Consider the following 20,823-nt stretch of genomic DNA (forward strand, 5'->3'; position numbering starts at 1 on the left):
AAGACACATTTAAATGTAAAAACTCACTGAATCCTGGACTTTCATTTTGCATCAACAAACAAATCTCCTGCAAATGTCCGACACATAATTAGGTTCTGCCACCCATTAGTGTCCTCTTGTGAGAAAAGGAAACTTGGGACATGATCTAGAATTGCAGTGTAATCAAAAGTCAAGCCATTACATGCTACACAAGTGGGAAAAAAATACAGTATCTATATATACACAGGACTAAGGAGATATGAGTGTGGCAGTGAGGGCATGGTTGGGCAAAGGTGAAAGGTGAGGAGTCAGGCTGAACCAGTAGGTAACGTGTGACGAGGTACACCTTTGTCTAATTACTGGCTGTCTATTAATGTGTGTCTTTCAGATAGCCAGGAACGACAGCGAAAACTTTGTCACCCCATCGCGTGCATGTATGTATAGTGTGCTGAAAAGCGTTAATAAAGTTAAAGTGCACCTTGAATTGCAGCGCCTGTCTCCCGTTCCTCATTGCCCCCTCTCATAAAGTTATTACAATGAGCAACACTTGTGAACAATGACTGAGCAGGATGAACAGTTAAGAAAAAATTCAACAGGGTGTGCTGTTACAGGAATGTAATCAACAAAAAGCACTCATAAGCTTACTGTTTTCCTTTTACAATACATCTTGGAGTGGTTAAGTCCACTTATATCATAGCAATTTGGCAAAACTAACATCCATCCATCCATTATCTCTAGCCGCTTATCCTGTTCTACAGGGTCGCAGGCAAGCTGGAGCCTATCCCAGCTGACTACGGGCGAAAGGCGGGGTACACCCTGGACAAGTCGCCAGGTCATCACAGGCCTGACACATAGACACAGACAACCATTCACACTCACATTCACACCTACGGTCAATTTAGAGTCGCCAGTTAACCTAACCTGCATGTCTTTGGACTGTGGGGGAAACCGGAGCACCCGGAGGAAACCCACGCGGATGCGGGGAGAACATGCAAACTCCGCACAGAAAGGCCCTCGCTGGGCATGAGGCTCGAACCCGGACCTTCTTGCTGTGAGGCAACAGTGCTAACCACTACACCACCGTGCTGCCCTAAACAGCATTTTATATTCATTAAATGACACTAAATGGAATAATAAATTAAAAGCATAACATCAGCAGGACAAATTAGTTCCTGTGACAGTATCACAGCTAAAAACACTTTTGCTCTTTTATCAGCTTCTTTGCTTCTCCGTTTGATATAATTAAGGCACGCTGTGGTTTTCGTCTGCATAGAAAACTGAGCAAGAAGAGGAACTGCTCGAGTTTCTACAGACTCAGTAACATGTTCACAGAGAAGCCAAACAGAAAAGAACCTCACTTTTTACAACATCAGAACAAATCGAACATGGGCTGCTTTTTCTTTTTTCTTTTCATCATTTCCAGTAAGTATATTTCTCATACCCTGTTCTATCCTATTTATTATTCGTGAGCAGAATAAAGCATTGACTCCATCAAAAACTAAGTATTGAAGTAGCCTTCAGAACTATATTGTATTATTAGGGCTGTCAAACGATTAAAAAATTTAATCGCGATTAATCTCAGAATTTCATATAGTTAATCGCGATTAATCGCATTTTTTATCTATGTAAATTAATAAGGCTTTTAAAGTGAAATGTTACAATTAAAACGGTGAACACATTTTATGCTAAAAGTACTTGTTAAAAACTGCTGGGACAAGAGAAAATGGTAAGGGAGTTTATTCACTCACATACTAGGCAGTACTGAACATACAAAACACAAAATTGGATTTTGTGATGGATTAGGGAGCTGTAGTCTCAAATATAAAACATGTAGTCACATACTACTGTGTCTCAGTGCAGACATGTGTGACAAAAGAAAATAAAAATGAAATAAAACTTCAATTGTGCTGGAGTTGTATTCAGTCACAGCCTATAGGACTTCACAGTGCTGTGCAAACAAAAATAAATTGCAGTTGGACTTCAATAAAGACCAGGGCCGTGCAAAGACCTTTGGAGGGGCAGGGGCTCAACATTCAAAAAAGGGCACTTGGAACAAATTTTTCACACAAGTTAACTTCATTCAAAACTAAATTTCAATTGCAACTGAACATTCTGTGTGTCTTGATAGAATATGTTGTGGACGTCGTCATTCAGGGCGGCACGGTGGTGTAGTGGTTAGCGCTGTCGCCTCACAGCAAGAAGGTCCTGGGTTCGAGCCCCGGGGCCGGCGAGGGCCTTTCTGTGTGGAGTTTGCATGTTCTCCCCGTGTCCGTGTGGGTTTCCTCCGGGTGCTCCGGTTTCCCCCACAGTCCAAAGACATGCAGGTTAGGTTAACTGGTGACTCTAAATTGACCGTAGGTGTGAATGTGAGTGTGAATGGTTGTCTGTGTCTATGTGTCAGCCCTGTGATGACCTGGCGACTTGTCCAGGGTGTACCCCGCCTTTCGCCCGTCGTCAGCTGGGATAGGCTCCAGCTTGCCTGCGACCCTGTAGAAGGATAAAGCGGCTAGAGATAATGAGAATGAGATGAGACGTCGTCATTCAGCCTTAAGTTTTCGAAGCTGCTAGAATACGTTATTAACGCCGTCGTTCAAACTAAAGTTTCCGAATCTGCCACGTTAATGAAATGGATGGAGCAAATGGTTTAAATATAGCCTAGGCGGCTTCATTAAATGATAAACAACCCTACGCATTTACTGTTGTGTTCTAAGCTGCACAATATTGCATGTTCAGATAAGAAATGAAAGGAGACGTTCAGTGTGACCTCACCATGCCGTTCCTCGCACTGTCTCCCACTGTCAACCGCCTGCATGCGCTTTCTGCACGGAGGCTCACTGAATGCATGACGTCACGGATTGATGCCAGCATTTACATAGAAAAACGTTCTTTTATAAATCTATAATTTCATATATTATTGTCAAATTGTAGAGAATATTGATGTTGGAGCTAACTTATTTTTTACAAATATAAAAAAAAAAAACCAAAACAACAAAACAGTCCCTATGAAAAGGGCACTTTGGACAGCAAACAGAAAAGGGGCAGGGGCCAGAGCACCTGTAGCATCGGTTCATTGCACGTGGGTGATAAAGACATTTAGTGTCATATCACAGTGCTACAGCATACTGAAATCTCACTTTACAAAAGTATTTTAGAACTGCAAAGTGCATACCAAAACCAACTCAATCACACTCTTCTTCTGAAATGAAACTTCCCGTTTAACAGACCTTTCTCCATCACTTACTCTTATTGCAGCAGCGCGCGACAAACCTCAACATGAACTACGGGTGACTCGCAGGGCCAAATTAGAATAATAAATAAATACAGTATTATCAAATATCTCATATATTTTATTTGCATTGAGTAATATAGTGTTTTTCTGTTCTGTATGCAGGTGTTGCCAGTCAGGATTTCAGGAATTTTAGTGTTAAAACTGGAGGATCTGTCACCATCCCGTGTCGTTATGACAGGAAATATATACAACATAAGAAATACTGGTGCTCTGGTAGAACATTCAATTACTGCAATATTGAGGCGTATGCAAATGAAACACAGGGGAAAGTGACAGTGACTGATCACCCAGCTGAGAGTCTCTTTACTGTGACTTTGAATAATCTCCAGACAGGAAACACTGGATGGTACTGGTGTGCTGTAGAGATACCTAGAGGGTCAGATGTTAAAGAATACCTTTATATCACAGTGAAATCAGGTACAAAGTTACAAATTGCAAATAATTTGTGAATTAAGCAGGTTAATCATCATGATAAAGATTAATCATACATAACTGACTATATACAGTATTTGTGCTCAGATCCTGATCTGTCTGTGATGAAGAGCAGTGTGAGTGCTGAGGAAGGAGGCAGCGTCACAGTCCAGTGTCTCTACAGCGCTGCGTATCAGAAGAAACAGAAGCAGTGGTGCAGATTCAAAGACCGGCAGTGCATCACATTGGGGAAAACTGGGAAACCCGAGACATCAACAGTGCAACTCAGTGATGATGAGATAAGAAACTTCAGTGTGCAGATGAATGGACTGAAGAAGAGTGACGCTGGCTGGTACTGGTGCAGAGCAGGAGATCTACAGGTTCCTGTTCACATCAGTGTCACTGATCCACCACCAGGTATCATCACATACACCGATCTCTGCTTTAAACACATGATGAGATTGAAATCACATTGATTATTTTTCTGTTTTATTGAAGTAGCCTTCAGAAATATATTGTATTATCAAATATCTAATGTTTTATTAGCATTGAGTAATATAGTGTTTTTCTGTTCTGTATGCAGGTGTTGCCAGTCAGGATTTCAGGCATTTTAGTGTTGAAACTGGAGGATCTGTCACCATCCCATGTCGTTATGACAGGAAATATATGCAACATAAGAAATACTGGTGCTCTGGTAGAACATTCGATTTCTGCACTATTGAGGCGTATGCAAATGAAACACAGGGGAAAGTGACAGTGACTGATCACCCAGCTGAGAGTCTCTTTACTGTGACTTTGAATAATCTCCAGACAGAAAACACTGGATGGTACTGGTGTGCTGTAGAGATATCTGGATGGTCAGATGTTAAAGAATACCTTTATATCACAGTGAAATCAGGTACAAAGTTACAAATTGCAAATAATTTGTGAATTCAGCAGGTTAATCATCATGATAAAGATTAATCATACATAACTGACTATATACAGTATTTGTGCTCAGATCCTGATCTGTCTGTGATGGAGAGCAGAGTGAGTGCTGAGGAAGAAGGCAGCGTCACAGTCCACTGTCTCTACAGCGCTGCGTATCAGAAGAAACAGAAGCAGTGGTGCAGATTCAAAGACAGGAGCTGCTACAACATGGGGACGACTCCCACATCCCAGAATTCAGCAGTGCAGATCAGGGATGGTGGGAAACGATCCTTCAGTGTGCAGATGAGTGGACTGAATAAGTGTGATGTTGGCTGGTACTGGTGCAGAGCAGGAGATCTACAGGTTCCTGTTCACATCAATGTCACTGATCCATCACCAGGTATCATCACATACACCGATCTCTACTTTAAACACATGATGAGATCAAAATCACATTGATTATTTTTTCTGTTTCTTAGTTTTGACTGCAAAAGTGATGGCAGCCAGTCATCAGGCCACTACTCATGAAGGAGGAAGTTAAGTAGAAAAGCTCCATTTTATTTGATGCCCATATTTACAAGTCTGTACAACTGCTCTCATTTTGTTTTTGTAACATGATATACCACAGTAATGGGTTGATAACATTTTTCTTTAGATAGACGAAAATATAAGCAGAAATGGATCAACTTGAAAAAGCGAATTAAGCATGAAGTTAAATCTTACACAATGATGATCCTGTATCCTGTAGCCACATTAAAATCAATGATGCACAGCTTACTGCATCGTCTACAAGGACAAAAGAAAGCTTGTAATGACTTATCCAGGTTTTTATACGCATTAGCCTATAAAGTGGAGCTTGAAAGTTTGTGAACCCTTTAGAATTTTCTATATTTTTGCATAAATATGATCTAAAACATCATCAGATTTTCACACAAGTCTTAAAAGAAGATAAAGAGAACCCAGTCAAACAAATGAGACGAAAATATTATACTTGGTCATTTATTTATTGAAGAAAATGATCCACTATTACATATCTGTGAGTGGCAAAAGTATGTGAACCTCTAGGATTAGCAGTTCATTTGAAGGTGAAATTAGAGTCAGGTGTTTTCAATCAATGGTAAGACAATCAGGTGTGAGTGGGCACCCTGTTTTATTTAAAGAACAGGGAACTATCAAAGCCTGATCTTCACAACACATGTTTGTGGAAGTGTATCATGGCACGAACAAAGGAGATTCTGGTGACTTCAGAAAAAGCATTGTTGATGCTCATCAGGCTGGAAAAGGTTACAAAACCATCTCTAAAGACTTTGGACTCCACCCATGCACAGTTAAACAGATTGTGTACAAATGGAGGAAATTCAAGACCATTGTTACCCTCCCCAGGAGTGGTCGACCAACAATGATCACTCCAAGAGCAGGGCGTGTAATAGTCGGTGAGGTCACAAAGGACCCCAGGGTAACTTCTAAGCAACTGAAGGCCTCTCTCACATTGGCTAATATTAATGTTCATGAGTCCACCATCAGGAGAACACTGAACAACAATGGTGTGCATGGCAGGGTTGCAGGGAGAAAGCCACTGCTCTCCAAAAAGAACATTGCCACTCCTCTGCAGTTTGCTAAAGATCCCGTGGACAAGCCAGAAGGCTATTGTAAAAATGTTTTGTGGACGGATGAGACCAAAATAGAACTTTTTGGTTTAAATGAGAAGCGTTATGTTTGGAGAAAGGAAAATACTGCATTCCAGCATAAGAACCTTATCCCATCTGTGAAACATGATGGTGGTAGTATCATGGTTTGGGCCTGTTTTGCTGCATCTGGGCCAGGATGGCTTGCCATCATTGATGGAGCAATGAATTCTGAATCATACCAGTGAATTCTAAAGGAAAATGTCAGGACATCTGTCCATGAACTGAATCTCAAGAGAAGGTGAGTCATGCAGCAAGACAACGACCCTAAGCACACAAGTCGTTCTACCAAAGAATGGTTAAAGAAGAATAAAGTTAATGTTTTGGAATGGCCAAGTCAAAGTCCTGACCTTAATCCAATCGAAATGTTGTGGAAGGACCTGAAGCGAGCAGTTCATGTGAGGAAACCCACCAACATCCCAGAGTTGAAGCTGTTCTGTATGGAGGAATGGGCTAAAAGTCCTCCAAGCCGGTGTGCAGGACTGATCAACAGTTACTGGAAACATTTAGTTGCAGTTATTGCTGCACAAGGGGGTCACACCAGATACTAAAAGCAAAGGTTCACATACTTTTGCCACTCACAGATATGTAATATTGGATCATTTTCCTCAATAAATAAATGACCAAGTAAAGTATTTTTGTCTCATTTGTTTAACTGGGTTATCTTTATCTACTTTTAGGACTTGTGTGAAAATCTGATGATGTTTTCGGTCATATTTATGCAGAAATACAGAACATTCTAATGGGTTCACAAACTTTCAAGCACCACTGTAGATGAATCGAGTGTAACCTGCACATTAAAGAGCAGGCAACACTTTCCTCCAAATGTTCAGCAGCCCTCTAATATAGTATAAGCAGCAGTTCATAAAATGGCTTCACGTGTCTTGGAGGAAGCACATGTTGGCCTTCACGCCACCTGGCATGTGATGAGGATGGGAATTGGAAAACAACCAAATTGGAGAAAAAACTGTACCTCTATATAAATCTAACTCCATTACTACATACTGTATATGGAAAGGAAAGTGAATGTAGTCACCATGACCTTAAATACGTGTAAACGTTTTATTTCGTTAAACATAACTCAGAGTGCTCAAACTTTACTTTGTCTTTTTCTTTTATGTTTTAAATGCAGATCTTTCTCACAGGACAGTCCAGGTAAGATCAGATGTACATTTTATTGAGAAAATTAATAAAACTCTTCTTCTTTTTCTTCACTATTTGTGCTTCTCACATTAAGTATTTCTGACCCACAGCAGTGTCAAGCTGTGAGGAAACCACGTAAGTGTAAATCACATCCATTCTTTATTAAAGGAAAGGGCGTTGAACATTTCCAGTCAGGGGTGTCAAAGACATCTTTAAATGTATGTTTCAATATGTAGAAATATTGTAATCTGGCCTACCAAAGGATTTTACAATTCATGTTCTGAATGAAAATCTTGTGGATTGGAATGGGGTCACTGCACAAACACTTCAGCGTTCTGAGTACTACTCCGATGTTTCTGGTTCCTTCTCTAAACACGCAGTAGAAAACCCACATCAACAACCAAAGATCCATTAAGGCTTGTAAATGTGAGAAATTTTAGTAGTAAAGAGTAAATAATAATAATAATAGTACGGTACAACCCCGATTCCAAAAAAGTTGGGACAAAGTACAAATTGTAAATAAAAATGGAATGCGGAATGTGGAATTTTCAAAATTCCATGTTTTATTCAGAATAGAACATAGATGACTTATCAAATGTTTAAACTGAGAAAATGTATCATTTAAAGAGAAAAATTAGGTGATTTTAAATTTCATGACAACAACACATCTCAAAAAAGTTGGGACAAGGCCATGTTTACCACTGTGAGACATCCCCTTTTCTCTTTACAACAGTCTGTAAACGTCTGGGGACTGAGGAGACAAGTTGCTCAAGTTTAGGGATAGGAATGTTAACCCATTCTTGTCTAATGTAGGATTCTAGTTGCTCAACTGTCTTAGGTCTTTTTTGTTGTATCTTCCGTTTTATGATGCGCCAAATGTTTTCTATGGGTGAAAGATCTGGACTGCAGGCTGGCCAGTTCAGTACCCGGACCCTTCTTCTACGCAGCCATGATGCTGTAATTGATGCAGTATGTGGTTTGGCACTGTCATGTTGGAAAATGCAAGGTCTTCCCTAAAAGAGACGTCGTCTGGATGGGAGCATATGTTGCTCTAGAACCTGGATATACCTTTCAGCATTGATGGTGTCTTTCCAGATGTGTAAGCTGCCCATGCCACACGCACTAATGCAACCCCATACCATCAGAGATGCAGGCTTCTGAACTGAGCGCTGATAACAACTTGGGTCGTCCTTCTCCTCTTTAGTCCGAATGACACAGCATCTCTGATTTCCATAAAGAACTTCAAATTTTGATTCGTCTGACCGCAGAACAGTTTTCCACTTTGCCACAGTCCATTTTAAATGAGCCTTGGCCCAGAGAAGACGTCTGCGCTTCTGGATCATGTTTAGATACAGCTTCTTCTTTGAACTATAGAATTTTAGCTGGCAACGGCGGATGGCACGGTGAATTGTGTTCACAGATAATGTTCTCTGGAAATATTCCTGAGCCCATTTTGTGATTTCCAATACAGAAGCATGCCTGTATGTGATGCAGTGCCGTCTAAGGGCCCGAAGATCACGGGCACCCAGTATGGTTTTCCGGCCTTGACCCTTACGCACAGAGATTCTTCCAGATTCTCTGAATCTTTTGATGATATTATGCACTGTAGATGATGATATGTTCAAACTCTTTGCAATTTTACACTGTCAAACTCCTTTCTGATATTGCTCCACTATTTGTCGGCGCAGAATTAGGGGGATTGGTGATCCTCTTCCCATCTTTACTTCTGAGAGCCGCTGCCACTCCAAGATGCTCTTTTTATACCCAGTCATGTTAATGACCTATTGCCAGTTGACCTAATGAGTTGCAATTTGGTCCTCCAGCTGTTCCTTTTTTGTACCTTTAACTTTTCCAGCCTCTTATTGCCCCTGTCCCAACTTTTTTGAGATGTGTTGCTGTCATGAAATTTCAAATGAGCCAATATTTGGCATGAAATTTCAGAATCTCTCACTTTCGACATTTGATATGTTGTCTATGTTCTATTGTGAATACAATATCAGTTTTTGAGATTTGTAAATTATTGCATTCCGTTTTTATTACAATTTGTACTTTGTCCCAACTTTTTTGGAATCGGGGTAGTAGTAGTAGTACAGTCCCTGATGCCCCTGTCTCAACTTATTTGAACGTTTTGCAAGCATCAAATTGAGAATGAGTGTATAATTAACAATTATTCCATGAAATCAAGCCATACATGAGCTGGCAGCCGATGAGGCACATAGCACCAAGTCGGCTATAAGCCATGTACGACGAGATTGAGTGGGTAACTGTTTCATTCTATCCACATTTACTGGGTTTTGAGAAACAGGGCATTTTTATTTTTTGCAAATTCGATAAATACAAACTTGCTACAAAACGTCCGACAAAATCATTTCCGCTTAGAATGTAAACAAACCGGTGAAATGACAGGAGCAATTTGTGAAAAATGTGATAATTCTTGAAAAAAAATTTTCTTAGCATCAAATACTTTTATTCCATATTTTGTTGATTTTTTTTAATAGTATTTGTTGGGGTTTTGTTTTTGAGTAGAGTTTTTATTTCATCCTCGGTTAGTTCAGCAAGATGCTCCGCCATTTTGTTTTTCTTCTTCTTTAGACTTTTCTGGTGGCAAACCAACTTATGCATTACCGCCACAGACTGGGCTGGACTGTAGAATGGGAGATATTGGAGGGGGGAAAAAACCTGTATTCTTTGAACTACAGTGCCTTGCAAAAGTATTCATCCCCCTTGGTGTTTGTCCTGTTTTGTCGCATTACAAGCTGGAATTAAAATGGATTTTTGGTGGGTTAGCACCATTTGATTTACACAACATGCCTACCATGTTAAAGGTACACAATGTTTTTTCTTGTTTGTTTTTTTTATTGTGAGACAAACAATAATTAAGATGAAAAAACAGAAATCTGGAGTGTGCATAAGCATTCACACACACCCAAAAGTCAATACTTTATAGAGCCACCTTTTGATACAATTACAGCTGCAAATCTCTTGGGGTATGGCTCTATTAGTTTAGCACATCTAGCCACTGGGATTTTTGCCCATTCCTCAAGGCAAAACTGCTCCAACTCCTTCAAGTTAGATGGGTTGTGTTGGTATACAGCAATCTTCAAGTTATGCCACAGAGTCTCAATTGGATTGAGGTCTGTGCTTTGATTAGGCCATTCCAAGACATTTAAATGTTTCCCTTTAAACCACTCCAGTGTAGCTTTAGCAGTATGTTTAGGGTCATTGTCCTGCTAGACTATGAACCTTCGTACCAGTCTCAAACCTCTGGCTGACTCAAACAGGTTTTCCTCCAGAACTGCCCTGTATTTAGTGCCATCCATCTTTCCTTCAGTCCTGACCAGCTTTCCTGTACTTGCAGATGAAAAACATCCCCACAGCATGATGCTGCCACCACCATGCTTCATTGTAGGGATGGTATTCTCAGGGTGTTGGGTTTGTGCCACACATGGCATTTCCCATGATGGCCAAAAAGATCAATTTTTCTCTCATTTGACCAGAGAATCTTCTTCCATGTGTTTGGGGAGTCTGCCACATGCTGTTGGGCAAATTCCAAATGTGATTTTTAAGCCATGACTTTTCTGGCCACTTTTCCATAAAGCCCCACTCTGTGGAGTGTACAGTGGTGCTTGAAAGTTTGTGAACCCTTTAGAATTTTCTATATTTCTGCATAAATATGACCTAAAATATCAGATTTTCACACAAATCCTAAAAGTAGATAAAGAGAACCCAGTTAAACAAATGAGACAAAAATATTATACTTGGTCATTTATTTATTGAGGAAAATGATCCAATATTATATATCTGTGAGTAGCAAAAGTATGTGAACATTTGCTTTCAGTATCTTGTGTGACTCCCTTGTGCAGCAATAACTGCAACTAAACATTTCCGGTAACTGTTGATCAGTCCTGCACACCGGCTTGGAGGAATTTTAGCCCATTCCTCCGTACAGAACAGCTTCGACTCTGGGATGTTGGTGGGTTTCCTCACATGAACTGCTCGCTTCAGGTCCTTCCACAACATTTCGATTGGATTAAGGTCAGGACTTTAACTTGGCCATTCCAAAACATTAACTTTATTCTTTTTTAACGGTTCTTTGCTCGAATGACTTGTGTGCTTAGGGTCACTGACCCACCTTCTTTTGAAATTCAGTTCATGGACAGATGTCCTGACATTTTCCTTTAGAATTCGCTGGTATAATTCAGAATTCATTGTTCCATCAATGATAGCAAGCCATCCTGGCCCAGATGCAACAAAACAGGCCCAAACCATAATGCTACCACCACCATGTTTCACAGATGGGATAAGGTTCTAATGCTGGAATGCAGTGTTTTTCCTTTCTCCAAACATAATGCTTCTCATTGAAACCAAAAAGTTCTATTTTGGTCTCATCCATCCAAAAAACAGTTTTCCAATAGCCTTCTGGCTTGTCCACGTGATCTTTAGCCAACTGCAGACGCGCAGCAATGGGTTTTTTTTGGAGAGCAGTGGTTTTCTCCTTGCAACCCTGCCATGCACACCATTGTTGTTCAGTGTTCTCCTGATGTTGGACTCATGAACATTAACATTAGCCAATGTGAGAGAGGCCTTCAGTTGCTTAGAAGTTACCCTGGGGTCCTTTGTGACCTCGCCAACTATTACACACCTTGCTCTTGGAGTGATTTTTGTTGGTCGACCACTCCTGGGGAGGGTAACAATGGTCTTGAATTTCCTCCATTTGTACACAATCTGTCTGACTGTGGATTGGTGGAGTCCAAACTCTTTAGAGATGGTTTTGTAACCTTTTCCAGCCTGATGAGCATCAACAATGCTTTTTCTGAGGTCCTCAGAAATCAGGTTTGTGCCATGATACACTTCCACAAACGTGTGTTGTGAAGATCAGACTTTGATAGATCCCTGTTCTTTCAATAAAACAGGGTGCCCACTCACACCTGATTGTCATCCCATTGATTGAAAACACCTGACTCTAATTTCACCTTCAAATTAACTGCTAATCCTAGAGGTTCACATACTTTTGCCACTCACAGATATGTAATATTGGATAATTTTCCTCAATAAATAAATGACCAAGTAAAATATTTTTGTCTCATTTGTTTAACTGGGTTCCCTTTATCTACTTTTAGGACTTGTGTGAAAATCTGATGATGTTTTAGGTCATATTTATGCAGAAATATAGAAAATTCTAATGGGTTCACAAACTTTCAAGCACCACTGTATGGCTGAAAGTGGTCCCATCTCCACTGTGCATCTTTGCAGTTCCCTCAGCGTTATCTTTGGTGTCTTTGTTGCTTCTCTGGTTTATGCCCTCCTTGCCCGGTTTGTGAGTTTTGGTGGGCAGCCTTCTCTTGTTTATAGTGGTGCCATATTCTTTCCATTTTGCTATAATGGATTTAATGGTGCTCCCTGGGATATTCAAAGGTTGCGATTTTTTTTATGACCCAACCCTGATCTATACTTCACCAGAACTTTGTCTCTGACCTGTTTGGAGTGCTGCTTGGTTTTCATGTTGCTTGCTTAGTAGTGTTGCAGAGTCAGGATCCTTCCAGAACAGGCTGATTTTATCCAGACATCATGTGACAGATCATGTGATACTTTGATTGCACACAGGTGGATCTCATCTCATCTAATTATCTTTAGCCGCTTTATCCTGTTCTACAGGGTCGCAGGCAAGCTGGAGCCTATCCCAGCTGACTACAGGCGAAAGGCGGGGTACACCCTGGACAAATCGCCAGGTCATCACAGGGCTGACACAGAGACACAGACAACCATTCACACTCACATTCACACCTACAGTCAATTTAGAGTCACCAGTTAACCTAACCTGCATGTCTTTGGACTGTGGGGGAAACCGGAGCACCCGGAGGAAACCCATGCAGACACGGGGAGAACATGCAAACTCCGCACAGAAAAGCCCTCGCCGGCCATGGGGCTCGAACCCGGACCTTCTTACTGTGAGGTGACAGCACTAACCACTACACCACCGTGCTGCCCACAGGTGGATCTTAACCAACTAATTATGTGACTTATGAAGTGAATTATTTGGACCAGTTCTTATTTAATGGTTTCATACGAAAGGGGGTGAATACTTATGCACACTCCAGATTTTTGTTTTTTCATCTTCATTATTATTTGTGTCATAATGAAAAAAAAAACAAAAAACAATGTGCCCCTTTTAAGTGGTCGGCATGTTGTGTAAATCAAGTGGTGCTGACCCTCCAAAAATCCATTTTAATTCCAGCTTGTAATGCAACAAAACGGGACAAACACCAAGGGGGATGAATACTTTTGCAAGGCACTGTAGTTCTGTTTCTTTTAAATACTCGATAACAAAGTCGCCATTTTGTTTTCTTTTACTCATGGTATATGAGCTGATATCCTAGTAGTAGAGTAGCCAATCAGATTGCACAATTGCTCAGATCCAGTGAATGTGGATAGGATATATATAAGTTTAAATATTAAATGCCTTGTCTTTGTATTGTGTTCAATTGGATACAGGTTGAAAACGGTTTGCAAATCATTGCCTCCTGTTGTTTTTATTTATGTTTAAACCTTTTCGGAATTGGGATTATTGTAGTAGCAGCAGTAATACTACTACTACTACTACTACTACTAATAATAATAATAATAATATTTTTAATTGCTAATGCAAGTGTCACCTCATCACATGCTGTAAGACACACTGATCGATCCCTGGTGTGTTTTATGTTTCAGAAAGCCAGGGCACTTCTGTATTGCAAACAACTGAAGGCTGTGATCCTGAGAATTTAAAAAGCTGGCACGTCTGATTTCTATAATTATATAATGTTTTGTAAAAACAGCACAGTCAGTCTTGTATTATTCCTTACGTAACGTATCAGTTCCAATACAGCAGCGCTTTTCAAAGTGTGGGGCGTGCCTCCCCTGGGGGGCACCAGAGTTCTTCAGGGGGGCGCAACGTGAGGAAACATAAACCAGAATAAGTTACTATTGCGGACATTTAGCGAACTTCAGCTAGCCTTTGCCAGAGACAAAATGGATCGATTTTTAGTACCTAAAGCTACAGTGAGTGAAGAGACAGAGTCTGGGCCAAGCAAAAAACCACACCCTCCAGGATTTCGCGATGTTGTGATTCAACCAATCCCCGCGAATTCAGGGCGGTGTTGCAATTATATCCAATCACCGCAACCTTCCCGCAAATTTGACCAATCGTTGGCATCGTCTTGAGGTGACGTCGACTAACTACCTTCCACCTTACTTCCGTGTATACGTTCAAGAGAAGCAGCATGCGCGCAGTGTTGCCAGATTGGGCGGTTTCAAGTGCATTTTGGCGGGTTTTGAACATATTTTGGGCTGGAAAACGTCAGCAGTATCTGGCAACACTGCATGTGCTAGACAATGTTTATATAGGCTTAAATTCTGTTACTGAAAGTGTGTTATGTTTACAGTGAAGGACTGTGGGCACTTTATTTTTTTACTTAATACAAGAAATTAATGGCTGCCAACATTTTTGCCAAAATGGTATTTTATTTTCCATTGTTTAGGCAGCTTCAGCATCATACTGTGAGATTCTGTTCCAATTGTTTTTTTTCTTCTATGAAGCCTGAGCCATTTATTTTATTAATTTATAATTATTGTTTAATTTAGTCTTCAGGAGAGACTGCCTACACACAATACTAGTATTAATAGTTTCTTTTTCTTACATGAAAGCTGAGGCATTTATATTATATTTTAAGGTAACTTCATGTTGTGCTGTGAGGTTCTATGCACTTTAACTTTATCTGGATAAGGAAAGCCTATTTTTCTGCATTTTTGTAGTCCTGGTAATCTTTTATATTGGTAAAGTTGTTTATAGGACCATTTCTCAGTGTCTTTTTTTAATCAATAGTTTTTCAGTAATAACTTAATATTTAACACATCACTCAATTTTAAATCACAAAAAGAGAAAATCGCAACAATTTCTCGCAACTTTCACTTCCTCCCGCAATGTAATCGCAACAAAATCTAAAAAACACAGCAGCTTTCATCGCAATTTTTTAGAAAAACCCCACAACATCAGACATTTTAGCCCGCAACAATCACAAAGGCCCACAAAATCCTGGGGGAACTGAAAAAAGAAGGAAGTATGACCACGATTATTTAAAGTTTGGATTTTCATGGACTGGATCTGAAGATGCTCCACTGCCACAGTGTGTTGTCTGCCAAGAGGTGCTAGCTAACGATGCTATGAGATGTTTAAAATGTGTAAAACAAGATGTTTTAAAAAGAAAAACAGATGTTTAAAATGTGTAAAAGAAAAAAATAAGTGTACAACAACCATTTTTTTAAAATATGAATGGAACATTAAGTATAGCAACAACAAAAATTGTGAGGGGGGGCGCTGTTGTTTAGAGTAGAGTGGGGTAATACGCCCCCGTGGGGTAATACGCCCCTGGCCTGTTTTACCCAAAATAACCACCAGATGGCGCAAAGTTACATTTCTATTGTTGCTATGGACTGGCTTGACAACGGGGATATACAAATATCCACTGTGGATCGCATATCAGCAACACAGCAGAGAGAAATCAAATTTCATGGTAAGTGATATAATTTTCAGATATCAGTAAAACTGTATTTAGATAGCTGCTATTTCGTCAGATATCACAGCTGTGTATGTGGTATGAGTAGACAAGTCAGTACGTTAAAAAAAAATACATTAGGTATAAAAAGTTGAATCACATTTTGAAAGTAAGACCCTTTTTTGTAAAAGTGTAGTCTGTGGGGTAAAACGCCCCCTTAATGGCAGGGTAAATGGCCCCCAGGGGGCATCGTTTCCTTTTATCATAATTACTGTATTTCATACATTTCTGAATAGCAGATACATAGTTTTTAATAACATCTCGCTTACCTGGTTGAGTAAAGCAAGTAATTTGAACTTAATATTAAAAATAATTGAAATAAAAAAAAAAATTGAAATTAAAATGCGAAATATAATAAAATAATGCATCTATTCATTAATTCAGGGATATTTTCTTGTTTCTTTCGCATAATAGGCTTAAGTAAACACTTTTGCTATCCAAACAGCTTTTATTGAGTGAGGGGGCCTATTGCCCCACCTCAGGGGGCCTTTTACCCCACTGGGGGGGTAAAAGGCCCCCTTGGCACAATGTTTGTTTTTGTTAAAAAAAAGAAAAAATTAAGTATTAACTTTAGGCAAACTTTAGGTGGCATTATTGTTCATGTCACTGTTGTCAAAAACTATGATTAAAACTAAACACATGGTTCATTTCAACTTGGAGAAAAACTGAATTTTCCTTAAGGGGGGCTTTTCCCCCCACTCTACTCTATTTGCTCTCTGAGGGGGGGCTGACTCTCCCACACTTTGAAAACCCCTGCAATACAGTATTTTATCGCAGAAATTGTACGTTTTTTACTGTGCAGTTTTGAAAAGACAGGAGAAAAAACACATATTTCACTTAACAGATCTATCTATCTATCTATCTATCTATCTATCTATCTATCTATCTATCTATCTATCTATCTATCATATAATGGACATTCTTAGTCAATGGAGTTTCTCTGTGATATCAAAAGAGCATTCCATTTCTAAGCAATATATTAACATTGAGTGAAGTTACATTTGTATGCTCTTGTGTCGTTAACTACTGTAAATAAAGCTTGTATTTTGTTCCGACATGTGTCTCTGACTTGCTAAATGTCTGTATGAGATATTCTAAGGTGTCATGTGCATGAAGAATGTGAGTACAGTTTTCATGCACTCTTCCATCCTATTTTACATTCACATGCAGAATAAACCTTTGATACATTAAACCCTGAGCGGCACGGTGGTGTAGTGGTTAGCGCTCTCGCCTCACAGCAAGAAGGTCCGGGTTCGAGCCCCGTGGCCGGCGAGGGCCTTTCTGTGCGGAGTTTGCATGTTCTCCCCGTGTCCGCGTGGGTTTCCTCCGGGTGCTCCGGTTTCCCCCACAGTCCAAAGACATGCAGGTTAGGTTAACTGGTGGCTCTAAATTGACCGTAGGTGTGAATGTGAGTGTGAATGGTTGTCTGTGTCTATGTGTCAGCCCTGTGATGACCTGGCGACTTGTCCAGGGTGTACCCCGCCTCTCGCCCATAGTCAGCTGGGATAGGCTCCAGCTTGCCTGCGACCCTGTAGAACAGGATAAAGCGGCTAGAGATAATGAGATGAGAATGTGTTTTAACCAATGACTGTATCCATCCATCCATTACCTGTAGCTGCTTATCCTGTTCTACAGGGTTGCAGGCAAGCTGGAGCCTTTCCCAGCTGACTATGGGCGAGAGGCAGGGTACACCCTGGACAAGTCGCCAGGTCATGGCAGCTGTATCCATATATGGATGGATATTCTCACAGGGGGTTCAAAAGTGAAGCCAAGTGGTCTCTGAGTCCCTCTAGTGGCTGGTTGCAGTACAGTTTTTATCCCAGCCCATTCTCATGGTAGTGAATGAACCACAAGACAAATTTACATTTTATCTCCAAAAGAATGTTGTCATTTTTAGAAGTTCAGTTGACCTCGATATCTCTTGCAGTATTTTTCTTTATGATAAATGTGTTTTGTAGAAGTTATTTGATGACAACTAAAAGGCCACGACTGATGAGGTGATTGACTCATGGAAGCGTCCGCACTTTCCAAGATGTAGCTGATGCTGCTGAGAGTTCTGTAGCAAAGCCATGTCTTGTTCTGCTGTAAACTGTTGTAACAAACCCTCAGTGAGAAATTCTTTCCAGTTTTTCCCGTATGTTTCATTTTGATGTCTAAACTAGCTTGGTGCTTTGATACAAATAACAAACCAATGGCCTTAGCGGACACTTGAAGGAAATATTTTCTTGACAGCAGTAAAATCAATATACTTGTTCAAAGTATACGACTACAAATGACCATTTTGCATATTAATTAATAGCCCTGTATTTACCTCATTGAGCTAGTTTTTTTGATGCACCATTTGAAGTTGCACTTTAGCTAATAGCTTTCACCATGAAGCTGGGGAATGTCCACAACCAATATGGACATGGACAAGAAGACTGGTTTCAGTTTTGACCTACTGCACAAACTCAGTCAACACCCTGCCAATACCAACACCCCACAATAGGAGTGAATTGCACCATGTCGTCCACTCGTACATACAGTCACTTATTCAAGAGGCTTTATCAGTTCTACCATTGCTGGCCAGTTGAATACCTGCTCATTCATGCAATTTTCCAGTGGTTTGCCAGTATGGTGTAAGTGATAAAAATATATTTAACCCACTCAAATGTGTAGGTTTAAATGACAAACCTTTCGCACAATAACTGCATTTATTCTCTTCACAGAAAGCAAAAGAAACTGTGGAAGGAAACACATGGGTGGATCTCTCCTAGGTCTCATGCTCATCCTAAGCATTACATTACAGGCATTTAGCAGACACTCTTATCCAGATTAACATACAACACACTCAGAGCAGCTTGCGGGGGGGTGCCTTGCTCAAGGGCACTTCAGCCATTCCTGTTGGCCCAAGGAATTGAACCAGCAACCTACTTCTCTCACCATTCAGCCATGGCTTCTACAGACAATACCAACCAGAACAAGGACAACATTCCTTACACTCATACCACAGACTTAGATCAGAGTCACATGCCCCTCAGTCATCCAGAAAAGACCAGTTCCTGACAAATGTAATCCAGCGATCACTTTTCCCCCAAGCTGCTTTATTCTCGTCTGTATTTCAGTCTTTTTATTTTTATTATTATTTTTTACTAGACTTGCGAAATCTGAAATTTAACATTTTTATCAGTGCTTATTTTCTTTTGTATTTCCTAATTCTGTAGTGGGGCGGCATGATGGTGTAGTGGTTAGCACTGTCACCTCACAGCAAGAAGGTTCTAAGTTCAAGCCCAGTGGTCGACGGGGACCTTTCTGTGTGGAATTTGTATGTTGTCTGTGTGGGTTTCCTCCGGGTGCTCCAGTTTCCCCCAAAGAAATGCAGGTTAGGCTAATTGGAGGCTCTAAATTGACGGGGAGTGGGAATGGTTGTGTCGTTTCTATGTGCCAGCCCTGTGATGATCTGGCAACTTGTCCAGGGTGTACCCCACCTCTCACCCATAGTCAGCTGGGATAGGCTCCAGCTTGCCTGCGACCCTGTAGAACAGGATAAAGCGGCTACAGATAATGAGATGAGATGAGGAGCTCACGTTGTTTCCATCCACATGGCATACAGCCTTTAAATACAACATAACACACTGCAGTACGTAATTAGTGTTTACAAATGAACACATACAGCTCTATTATTGTAAACATCCAGAAAAAAGCCATTGTTTGGTCACATTGCAATATGAGAAGTGGCCTAGGAAACCCTTCACATCGTGAAATTTCTCCTATATATATTTTTACATGAATCCCACCACAGTGACATCTAATGGATTTTCCCCAGAATGCCACATACAGTACATGAATTTTTAATGCAAATAGCTGTATTTCTTCTTTAAAAAAATCCTTACATCAAGTTCCAGTATCTATTTATTCTTGTCCTTCTTCCATTTACATATAAATGCAAGAACCCACAAAGTTGTCCATACATCTACATCTCATCATCTCTAGCCACTTTATCCTGTTCTACAGGGTCGCAGGCAAGCTGGAGCCTATCCCAGCTGACTACGGGCGAAAGGCGGGGTACACCCTGGACAAGTCACCAGGTCATCACAGGGCTGACACATAGACACAGACAACCATTCACACTCACATTCACACCTACGGTCAATTTAGAGTTACCAGTTAACCTAACCTGCATGTCTTTTGACTGTGGGGGAAACCGGAGCACCCGGAGGAAACCCACGCAGACACAGAAAGTCCCTTACCGGCCACGGGGCTCAAACCCGGACCTTCTTGCTGTGAGGCAACAGCGCTAACCACTACACCACCGTGCCACCCACCATACATCTACATGTCAAATGAAAATTTGAAACATTCATGTTTTTGTCACTCCTTAATATCTGTCTTAATACACACTTTTATACACAATTTAGCACTTCATACAGTGCCACAGTGTTTGTCTGTGTAAAGTAAAGTAAAATTTCTTTATATAGTGCTTTTCCCAGACAAAACAGTCACAAAGTGCTTCACAATAACAGAAAAATTAAAAGGCTAATACACAGTAACATAACACAATGAGACATAGATAATGAAGCAATAGGTATACAATGTTAACCAAAAGCTAGTTTAAAAAAAGTGTCATTAGCTGCCTTTTAAAACAGTCTACAGAGACAGCAAATCTGAGATGAATAGGTAGGGCATTCCACAATTTAGGAGCGACTGTCTCAAATGCACGGTCACCACGGGTTTTTAGACAAGTACGTGGGACAGACAGAAGGTTTTGATTGTCAGATCTGAGAGAGCGTGCCAGTATATGGGGGTGAATTAAGTCTGCTAAATAGGCAGGGGCCTG

At 40.5% G+C, this 20,823-nt stretch overlaps 1 protein-coding gene across 1 annotated transcript in view; it reads left to right on the plus strand.

The window, feature by feature from the left end:
- Positions 1-1,328: 1,328 nt before the first annotated feature.
- LOC132871317 (polymeric immunoglobulin receptor-like) overlaps positions 1,329-20,823 on the plus strand; it is a 38,296-nt gene continuing 18,801 nt past the window's right edge. The window contains exons 1-9 of the mRNA XM_060905429.1: positions 1,329-1,401; positions 3,371-3,685; positions 3,788-4,096; positions 4,263-4,577; positions 4,680-4,988; positions 5,068-5,123; positions 7,404-7,428; positions 7,527-7,551; positions 14,129-14,192. Of these exons, the coding sequence (XP_060761412.1) occupies positions 1,365-1,401; positions 3,371-3,685; positions 3,788-4,096; positions 4,263-4,577; positions 4,680-4,988; positions 5,068-5,123; positions 7,404-7,428; positions 7,527-7,551; positions 14,129-14,192 (1,455 nt within the window). The 5' untranslated portion in view covers positions 1,329-1,364. The remainder of the gene's footprint in view (positions 1,402-3,370; positions 3,686-3,787; positions 4,097-4,262; positions 4,578-4,679; positions 4,989-5,067; positions 5,124-7,403; positions 7,429-7,526; positions 7,552-14,128; positions 14,193-20,823) is intronic.

This window comes from Neoarius graeffei, chromosome 23 (assembly GCF_027579695.1).
Source record: "Neoarius graeffei isolate fNeoGra1 chromosome 23, fNeoGra1.pri, whole genome shotgun sequence".
NCBI classification, from domain to species: Eukaryota; Metazoa; Chordata; class Actinopteri; order Siluriformes; family Ariidae; genus Neoarius; species Neoarius graeffei.